The sequence below is a fragment of the Rhinolophus hipposideros genome (genome assembly GCF_964194185.1).
Source record: "Rhinolophus hipposideros genome assembly, chromosome: 8".
NCBI lineage: Eukaryota > Metazoa > Chordata > Mammalia > Chiroptera > Rhinolophidae > Rhinolophus > Rhinolophus hipposideros.
Window position 1 is genome coordinate 88,780,177 of NC_138054.1, and position 10,116 is coordinate 88,790,292.

Sequence of the window (10,116 nt, forward strand, 5' to 3'; positions counted from 1 at the left end):
TTTAACTGCTAACACAGTTTTATTAATTGCAACAGATATCATTTCCAATATACACCATTCAAACACAATCCTTTTTTACGTGCTTCAGTAAGACATGGGAATATGTGGCTTAAGAGTTTCCCGTTCTCTTTTGCGGTCCATGACTTGGAGAACGCAGCACAAAAAGCCTCCTAGCGTGTTTTTTTTGTTTATTTTTAAAATCTCCACTTATCCCCTCAAAATTTCCTTTGTGGCAATATATATTTTTGGTGGTTCTACCTGCTAAAGGCTGCTTTTTCCAAACGGTGACAGAATTTAATTCTCACTTTCCATTACTTCAGCCTCCGCCGGCTGCACTGAATTATTTTCATCCTCTAACTTCTTTTTCTTCTTTGCTTTTCGTTCTAGGTTAAATTGGGCGATCTCTTCATTTTTCTCTGTGATGTATCTTAGCTACAAAAAAATAGAATTGTATTTTTATCTGGTTGTAAAGCCATTTTACAAGCCTAGGGGCAAAAAACAAAAACAAACAAAAAAAACCACACCCCTTTCCAATCACTCCCATCCAAAGAATTTGGGTGGAAAAGACTGGGTTACATTCCTTAGAGTTAAACAGAACTTCGAATTTTTTCTGATAGAAGGATTCAACTGTAAAAGTCAACTCAACTGCTGTTAACATGTCCCACTAAACAGGTAGGAGTTTCCCGAGTAATCGATGGATTAAAACTTGGAGCTTGCAGAAGGAGCATGCCAATCACACACACGAAGTATAAATATAGTCAACACCCCCCTAACTTTATGCAACTAAAACTGTTGAGGAACTGGTCTGTACCAGACACTAGGGATCCAAGGTAAGTAAGGCCCCTGCCCTCGGAAAATTTAGTCACAGGCTCAAATGTTGCTGCAAGTCGTCAGTAATAAGCTTCTGTCAGATGAAAAAAAAATTAAGAAGAGTCCAAAATAGAAACAATATTCTGAAGTAAACAAATATGGAATAAGCAGATAACTTCACAATTAATATTCTAAGAGGACTCGCACTGAGCATCCCTTTGCAAGAGATAGAAACCGCTCAGTGCAGCTGACCAAGTAAGTTATGACACAGAATTTATGGAGAGAGAAGTGTCTTTTCCATGGATATATAGCACCATCAGGCACCTTAGCTATTTCACTTAGGAATCATATTATCCTTGACCTTGACTTAAACTTTGGAGAAGAGACGTTAGAAGAGCCTGGTAGCAACAGCACTAGATTCAGGGTTAGGTTAAGGTATGGCTGTCAACCAGAGAGCTTCGTATTTAACTGGAAAGTTACTAACTACAGTTGCCTCGCCTATAAAATGGGCTAGTAAATCCTCATAGGGTGGTTGTGAGGTCTAGAAAATATATGTAAAATATCTATAAACGCCCCCTGTAAATTGCCAATTGCTTTACAAATTCATTCATTCAGCAACTACTTATTAAGCACCTACTGTGTGTCAGGCTCTATTCTCAGCACAGCAGATGGAGCAGAAAAGAAAGAGACAAAAATGCCTGCCCTAGTGGAGCTCACTTTGCGGGAGCCAACATAATCGTGTTCTAAGTGCTAGGACCGGACTGTCAGGAAACCTCACAGGCATCCCGGGTCTGCCATTGGCCACAGCCACCAGCCCAGGACAATCACACCTGTAAAATGAGGGCCTGGTCAAGATGACTTCTAGACTTCTTTGAAAAGATAGATTTCCTGCCCATGCTAGCTATACAGATACTCCTTCCATAGCTGGCCCCTTAGGAAAATTGTGGGCACCGCAGTGAAACTATCCCCATATACTCTGGCTTGTGACCTGACACCATGCTGTAAATGAAACATGGGGCCAAAGTTTTGAGATATTACAAAAAGGCAAACTATGAAATCCAGAGAGTGCTGATTAGAAAATTTCAAATTGGCTTGGCAAGATCTATCATAATGAAAGAAACACAATAAATTACGGGCAGGTCTGAATGGTTGAACCATCTCTCGTTTTTAATGCAAGGTGCCCTGGGGAATCACTTCATGGCTGCAAGTGATTAATTGGGAATAATGTATTCTGATGGGAAAGGGGAGTGCGGAAAGAAATTCATCTCTCACCAGTGAATTACTCCTCCTGGCTAAGAGCTTCACATCTTCCGTGTTAATTGTGCTTCTTTTCGCGTGTCTGTAGAAAGGGCAGAGACAATTCACCAAAATGTTTGGTATTATTTAAAGTTTTGATGAAACGCAAAAGTTCACGGTCAGACTTCAGGCTAGCAAGGATCTCTAAGTAGCCCATCTTTTCAGATTAAGGTCATTAAGCAAGAGTGACACAAAAATGAATGGAGTGACTAGCCAAGATACCAATTAAATAAAGAGACAGAGAAAGCAGAAGGCCATCTGTCCACCTCCACCGAGGGCCAAGGCTGCCTGAAGACTACAAGCACTGAGAGGAGACTGAGGCATTAAACCTTCCGAAGGGACTTGTTTGGCCACTGGTCACAGCAAACCCCACGGAAAAAGCAAGGTCACTGTACCCCTTTAGTGAAAAGAGAAAATGGCACAGAGCCTCACAATACAAAGACCACCTCTGCTTAGAAAAGACAATAAACAGAAGAACAAAGAATTTCCACAAGGCATGGCCTCACTTAGACTCTTGAGCAAGGGCTAAGTTACAGGAAAAAGCTTATGCGGGTGTCTCCTCATACCCCACTGCCCAACAAGGAGGTGATGCATTCCCCAACAATAGCCTCGTTCGAACAAACGTCCTTTAAACCGGTGTCTGTTTCTTGTTCATAATTTGGACTCAAATTCCCACTCCAGTCCTCTTATCTTTACTGAAAAAGGTAATTTGAGATAATAAACTCTATTCAATAATTTGTCACTCTAATTACACCTTTCCTTGCCATTGCTAACTTCCTCCAAAAATAAGTAAAAATAGGTATCCTTTGTATCTTTAATTACTAGGGAAGCAGCCAGCACATAGTAGGTCCACGTTGAATAGCTGCTGAGCTAAAGTCACACAGAAATTATACTCTATAATTTTGGCCAAATTAATCCTTCACATCCTGCTAAATGTGCAACTATCACGTGTCATTGTGCCATGATTGACAGTATCTGCCTGTCCTGAGATAACATCCATTTCAGGAGATAACGTCTAATGAGCCACCTGCAAGGACCAGGATAGAGAGGGGGAAAAGGTCAGACAGCAGGTGATACAACAGCAGCCACAAAGTATGAAGCCAGTCCACAGGTGTCCTGGGTGGAGGATGCTGAGCGCCAAGGGGACAGTGTGGCCCCGGCTCCATCCGCCGTCAGGCAGTAAAAGGAAGGAGCAGAAGAAGGCAGCAGCACTGAACTATTTACAGAGTAAGGTTCACAAAGACGTGTTTAGGAAACAACAAAGTCAATCGTCTCCACCACTCGGCTTGTCATCTGGTGTCTCTGCTCCATATTTAATGTTAACAGTTTCCTAAAAGGAGGGGCGGGTATATTCTATGCGCATCAGAGACTCGCCTAAATCAAACCTCTCACTTCGGGAACTCACTCTAAGGAAAATAACACAGCAATTTTTCATGTGACTCTTTTAGCGACACAGGTTTTAAAGATTATTCCCAAAATGTTCCTAGAATTTACTTACTGTAGAATACGTATCTTCTCCAATATATGGTGATGGAAAGAGAACTGACTCTGGGTGGCGAACACACAATGTGAGATACAGATGACGTATCACAGAATTGTACACCTGAAACCTATATAACTTTACTAACCATTGTCACCCCAATAAACTTTAATAAAAAAGAAAGAATATGTATCTTCTTCAGAATGTTTCATCTTTAACATATTAACAATATTAGGTGATAAAGCTAAATAAGGGAAATTCATAACTTAAATTGAGAGATGATTTTCCAAAGTTTGATTATTCAGAACCTATTTTCTCATGAAAACAATATTACAAATACTAGTTATGTTCCCAGCCAGCCTGCAAAGACTATTTAACATATAGTTGACCTGAAACAGTACATTTTTCAGACTTCTCATAGTAATCATAGTTCTAGGAATAGAGACTGGATGACAGGGAAAACTCAAAGCCACCAGATAAGTACAGGCGACCTTCTGGGAATATCAATTTCTTTCAGTGATAAACTATAAAACAGGACTTATTTGCGAGCCTACTGGAATAGTATGAAAACCAACGTAACATTAAGACAAAGGATGACTCATCAAAGAAAATCGGCTCTTGCGTTCACTCAGGGTGCTTGGGAGGAAGCTGGAGGAGCCCTGGATGGAATCCACACTTGGACATGGCAGCAGAAGAGGCATCTTACAGTTAGTGGAGACTCGACGGGCTCGCTTAGCGAACGGCAGCCGACGCAGCCTTTACAGGCTCCTTTGTTTAAAAGATGATGTCCTTCCTCGTGGAGCTTACAGTCTAAGTGACACACACACCACTTTCTCCACTAGTACCCAGCAAAAGAAAATCACCCTTTTAATGTAACTATAAAAAAACAAAAGCAGAGTACCTGAAAGCTTAACATATTATAATGCTAAATGTTTCCAATTTCATTTTTATTTCTAGTAGTTTTGCAGAACATTTTAAAGTGTTCGTTGTCTTTTCCCACAGCTAACACAGAAATGGCAAAAAGAAAAACGTCACAACTTACTAGTGGGGGGCAGAGGCCGGAGATGCCAATGACCCTGCAACGCACAGGACAGCCCCATGACAACAAAGAATTACCTGGTCCAAAATGTCAACAGTGCTGAGGTAGAGAAAACCTGCTCTGTATTGATAAAACTTTATGTTCAAATCTAATCGTTTGCTTACTTATTTACATTTTGTGTCTCCCTCTGTAATAAAAAGAGTTGGATTTTCCAAAAATAAATAAATAACTGGCAAGTAAAGGAGATAAATGTATTTCATGGGAGACAAAGGGAGGGGTATTAGAAGGAGACACGTAAGGGTCTTAGAAGCAAGGAACGATTAACAAGGAATAAACCACATGAGCTATCAGTATCACATATTATCTTACCCCTTTTGACCAAGTGGAAGATGCGAAGCGGTTTTTAGGGATTCATATATACAGGAATAGGAACGATTTAGAGCCTACCCTCTGAGAACCTACTGCTTTAATTCATTCAAAACATTCACCCGAGAAACACAGAGCTAATAGGAAGGAGCAAGGTGAAGAGCATGGGATGTGGGAGAGGCTGGCCCCAACTCAGAAGTGGTAGCAAATTAGAAAGCTTTAGCCTGTTCAGGCCTTAGTCATTCCATATGTTTCATAAAAGCAATTCGGTGCAATTGTTTTCAATTACCTGAGGTACTAATTGAAGAGCTGAGCATAAATCACCTGTAAAAGCTAAAGCTTTACCAGCTGAAAGCAAGTCACCCTCTTTTCAAGGAGTGCTTGTCTCACTGGGAACAAACCAGCAAATGGAAGCCTGATGTGGCCACGTGTGTGCTGTCATTATCCGGCCACCTGCCAGCGATCGGCGCCTGGAGCCCGGTGCAGGCCCCGCTCGGCGCGGGCCCAGACCTTGCATCACAGCATCCTGCAGAAATGGTCCTAAAAGCACGCACGCCTTTCAAACCTGGAACTGAATAACTTCGGCTCTTTTAATAAAAAATACTTGGGAAACTTCAAAAAAATGCCAAATCAAGTGTGAATGCACATGATTAAAGCAGATGTTATGTTCTTGCGGAATCATGATTAGAGAATGAGCCTCCACAAAATACGAAAAAGAAAAAGAAGAAAAAAAAGAAGAATAGCTAAAGTGCTCCTGAAATACACCGCCAGATGGAGGGTCTCAATGGAATGTGAACAAACACAGCAGCAGATAATCAAGCTCTTTACCCACCTTGCAAACATTTCAAGGTCTTTGGCAAAATTTTCTGAAAGAGAAAAAGAGATGTGCTTTAGCTACCCCTCATCGCAATCTTATTTCAGAAGGTGGAAAAGTAAAATCTCAATTTCTACAGTAAGTACAGTGACTAACACAACTCACCCTTGAAAAGGTGAGAGGAGGAACTTCCCCAGGCACCTTAGCCATTTGCTTCATTATAACCTTGTCCTTTCTGGCACCCTTGGCCCTTTATTACAAGCTATCTGGTCACTGTGGCTACACCTTTGGTTCCTAGAAGCCACCCCTTAACTTTAAATTTTGCTACAGGTTAGGGCTTGCGAGGCCATTCGTTTCCTGTGAAGTCGAGCAAATACCACTGCCACAAGTTCAGCTGTCCAATAAACTACTGGTGACATAAAAATGTTATAAAGCAATGAAATATAAAATTTAATGTCTAAGGTTCCAGGCAGTTTAAAACACAATAAAGTGAAGGTGTTAATGCCCCAGTGTTAGTGGAATAGAAAAAAATAGTTCTTTCTATAAAGTATCCCACTCTGACAGCCGAGAACTGTCACGGGCAGTGTCCAGGGATAATGGTCCGTGGGGAGATGCAGCACCCACCCACGTTTCCCCCGGGCCAAGGCAACCTTTGGGGCGTCTGCACATGTGCAGGGGCCGGGGCTCCATACCGCACTGTCGGAAGGTCACCTCCGAAATCGCTGCGACGGTCTGTTTGCTGAGCGGAATCTCCCTGTCCGAGGCAACCTCCTCGCAGAGGCAGCCCACAGTGTAGTGGACGGCTGCCTTCAGCCTCTGAAGCAAAAACCGACACACCTCATGCGGGAGGTTGCAAATGAGAGCTTTGCACATCTTAAAAAATGAAGATCAAGGAGAGGGTCTGCTCTGCCGCATGCCTGCAGCACTCCCCATAATGGCGCCGTGACTTTCCGAGCGTACTGAAAAATTAATGAGGCCCTCTGGAGTGTGACTTGCGGAAACATTACTTCCTAGTTAACGGTTATGATTTAGGTCAAGTACAGATAAGGAATGACGATGGCAGGTCAGCGAGAAGTCAGATGGCACTTGCAAAGTGACTTTGTGCTGAGTCCACAAATACGTTATGTGCCAAGTTCCTACTGAGCAAAGGCACAAGCTAGGTGTTTGGGAAACAATGAAAAACCAGATGGGGATTTCGCACCCTGACCAGGTTGATCAAATAAACAGCAAAGGTCCCCACACCCCTGCTGCAAGTCCATGCAAGTCCCAGGCCTGCAGGTGACATCAGGACAACACCAGAAAGGCTCGTGAGGACTCATCTGACCCTCCTTTGAGTGCCGGGTTGCTAGCCCACCTCACAGGACCCCCACAGCTCCTCAACAACCCTTTTTGATACTAGGAAATATCTCTTCCCCATGCAGAGGAGTAAAGAAGCAAAACAGACTAAGCCAAGGTCTGTCTCATGTCAACGAACTCGCTGAGTCCGTGTGTATGTTCCCGTCCCCACTGGAGACGGAGCTGAACTGGACATGGAGACAGCATGAATGCTACAGAAAGTGTTCACAGCACAGGCAACAAGAGGAGAAACTGCAAGAACACAAGTCCAGGACCCCAGAGTAGAGGCCACGCAGAGAAGCAGGCACCTTAGTTTCAGATCTCCCAAGACTAACTAAGCTGAGGCCTTCGGGGGGCGGGGACATCACCCTGGAAGGGGTAAAGGCCCTCCAATGTCATCTTTTGCCAGTATGTGTGGGGATGCGGCAGGGGTGGGGACAGGACTCCTGAATGTGCCGGGCAGCTTTCTGTCCCTCCTCCCTCCACGTGCCTCCTGGACTGGGCTAGGGGACTTCTTCAATGTCGCAGCCACTTAGAGGCTAAATCACTACACTCTAAACTCGTCAAGGACAGGACCCCGCCAGTTTTGTTCACCACTATCCACCTAGTGCCAAGGACAGCTGGCGGAATGCTCCTCAGCCCGCTCACCACCGCACAGAGAATGAGGTTCAAAGTTCTCAGCCCTTCTTTGCAGCCTCACTCATGTATCAGTAAGCATTTACTGTTTATTGAGGGCCAGGTTCCACACTAGGGGCTGAGAATACGAAAACGAAAAGGACAGCACCCCCAATCTCCAAGAGTGCATCTCCCATTACACCTCTGCCACGAATAGACTCCTCAAAACCACCACCGTCATGAAAGACAAAAGAGCTGGAGAATCGTTCCAGAGAAGACCAAAGAGACAGGACTACTGAACGCAACGCATGATCCTTGACTGGGTCCCGGAAGAAGGAAGAAAGACCAAAGAAACATATTTGGGACAATCGGGGAGATTGTGAACATGGATTGAACCTTAAATAGAATGTTATCAGTATTAAACTTCCTGAGTGCGATACTGGAGCGTATGTTGGAGAATGCCCTTGTTGTTGGGAGATGCATATTAAAGCATTAAAATGTAAAGGTGAAATGTCAAGATATTTGCAATTAAGTCTTAAAAAGTTCATTAAGGGCCGGCCCGGTGGCTCAGGCGGTTAGAGCTCCGTGCTCCTCACTCCGAGGGCTGCCGCTTCGATTCCCACATGGGCCAGTGGGCTCTCAACCACAAGGTTGCCGGTTCAATTCCTCGAGTCCCGCAAGGGATGGTGGGCTGCGCCCCCTGCAACTGGCAACGCCAACTGGACCTGGAGCTGAGCTGCGCCCTCCACAACTAAGACTGAAAGGACAACAACTTGACTTGGAAAAAAGTCCTGGAAGGACACACTGTTCCCCAATCAAGTCCTGTTCCCCTTCCCCAATAAAATCTTAAAAAAAAAAAGTTCATTAAAAAGGAGCAAGGGAGCAACTACAGCAACATGTTCCCATTTGGTGACTCCAGGTGAGGGCCTGTGGGGGTTGAGTACACGGGTTCTTGTAACTTCTTCTGAAGGCTTGAACTTCTCAAAATAACGGGAGGGGAAACGTCGCCCTTCGTCGGAAGGCCCTCCGTGCACTGAGCTCATGTTCCTCGTGGCGCTCGTGACTCCGCCACACTTGCTCCCGGAGTTCATCAAAAGTGGCCGGAACCCCGCGACGACCCCGACAGCGGGATTAGCGCTCCGATTTTCCACATAAGCGAACTGAGTTCGAGCAGAGCCAACACACCGTCGGGCTGCGGGGCCGCGCTGCGAACCACACCCGGAGGACGGGCCGTGGACCCGGAGTCTCAGGTTTGCACCCGCGGCTGGAGCCCGCACCGCCAACACTTTAGCGCTCGGCCGCGTGCCGGGCCGCGCGCCGGGCCGTGCAGAGCGCTTTGCCTGGGTTCCTTCAGTGCTCAGCCCCGTCCTCACACCTCCCCGGTCTCGGTAGGGAGCCGGAGGCTGTCGCAAAGCCCGCGTGCGAGCCCCGGCCGCCGCCAGACGCAGGGGCGCGCCCCGCTGCCCTGGAATCCCGTCCGACCCGCGTTACCGTGGAGACCGCCTCCCAGCACCCCCCGCGGCGGCCGAGCGGGCGCAGGCGTCGGAGGCGGCCGGGCGCGCCCTCGGCCCCGGGGAGGCCGGCACCCGGCGAAGTCGGGCCGAGGCTCCCAGGGCGTTTTCTCTTGAGAAACGCACGCCGTCCTCCCCCAGCCCCGGCCGAACGCGGCTTTCCCCTACCTGTTGATAGGAGAACTGCTGCTGCTCGTCGGCCCCCTCTTCGTCCTCCATCGCAGCGGCCAATCCAGGCGGGCGCGCGGGCGCTTAAAGCGGACCAGCGGGGCGGCGCAGTCCGATTTTCCCGCCGCGGCCCCCGGCGACGGGCCGCGCGGAGGGACAAAGCGCGCAGCCGCACGCTGCCTCCCGCGCCCCCCGGCGGCCGCCCTGGGAAAGGCGCTTCTCGCTCCGCCCCCCAGGCCCCGCCCCCGCGTGACTCGCTGCGGGCGCCGAGCCCCAAGAGCCGAGCTCCGTGTGGACCCCGGAGACACCGGCGCCTGGAAAGAATGTGTGCGTAGGGGGGAGACGACATTGTTCCGCCACGTTTCTTTATTGTAACTTCCATGCGGCTCCCACTTCCGTAGGTCTTGCAAAATCTCTGAGTTTTCGTAGTTCTGCCACCAACGCTGCTGCCACAAAATCAGACCACGGATAAACGCTGGATGACGGCTCCATTCAGCGAATAAGTCGCTCACCTCATTGCCTTTGCCGAACGACGCCCAGCCTCGGATCTGTGCTGCTTCCGGACTTTTCTGCAGTTACTTCCCAGATGTTCAAGTGTTCAGTACTGGAGGACCATTTCCTCAATGTTTTGTGCTCTTCACGGGGTAACGGCTCCAAGCAGCATATTCAAGTCTAACCCGAA

General features: G+C 47.0%; 1 protein-coding gene across 2 annotated transcripts; it reads right to left on the bottom strand.

Annotated features, from left to right (window-relative positions):
- Window positions 1-9,631, bottom strand: LOC308501368 (centromere protein S-like). Of its 2 annotated transcripts, XM_081057671.1 has the most exons (5): window positions 9,435-9,631; window positions 6,498-6,621; window positions 5,824-5,857; window positions 2,083-2,149; window positions 1-432 (listed from the first exon to the last, which is right to left on the bottom strand). In XM_081057671.1, the coding sequence occupies exons 1-5, from the start codon at window positions 9,483-9,485 to the stop codon at window positions 295-297; spliced, it is 414 nt and encodes a 137-aa protein (XP_080913797.1). In that variant the 5' UTR covers window positions 9,486-9,631; the 3' UTR covers window positions 1-294. The 2 variants fall into 2 exon arrangements, with proteins under 2 accessions (XP_080913797.1, XP_080913796.1); XM_081057670.1 differs by lacking the exon at window positions 9,435-9,631 and having other exon boundaries at window positions 4-432; window positions 6,498-6,754.
- Between the last annotated feature and the right edge of the window lie 485 nt (window positions 9,632-10,116).

Coding starts and splice junctions, on each gene's coding strand:
- LOC308501368 (XM_081057670.1), bottom strand. CDS start 6,678: ATGTGCAAAGCTCTCATTTGCAACCTCCCGCATGAGGTGTGTCGGTTT. Junction 5,858..6,497: donor GGTGACCTTCCGACAGTGCG/GTATGGAGCCCC, acceptor TTTCTCTTTCAG/AAAATTTTGCCAAAGACCTT. Junction 2,150..5,823: donor GACCTTGAAATGTTTGCAAG/GTGGGTAAAGAG, acceptor CCCTTTCTACAG/ACACGCGAAAAGAAGCACAA.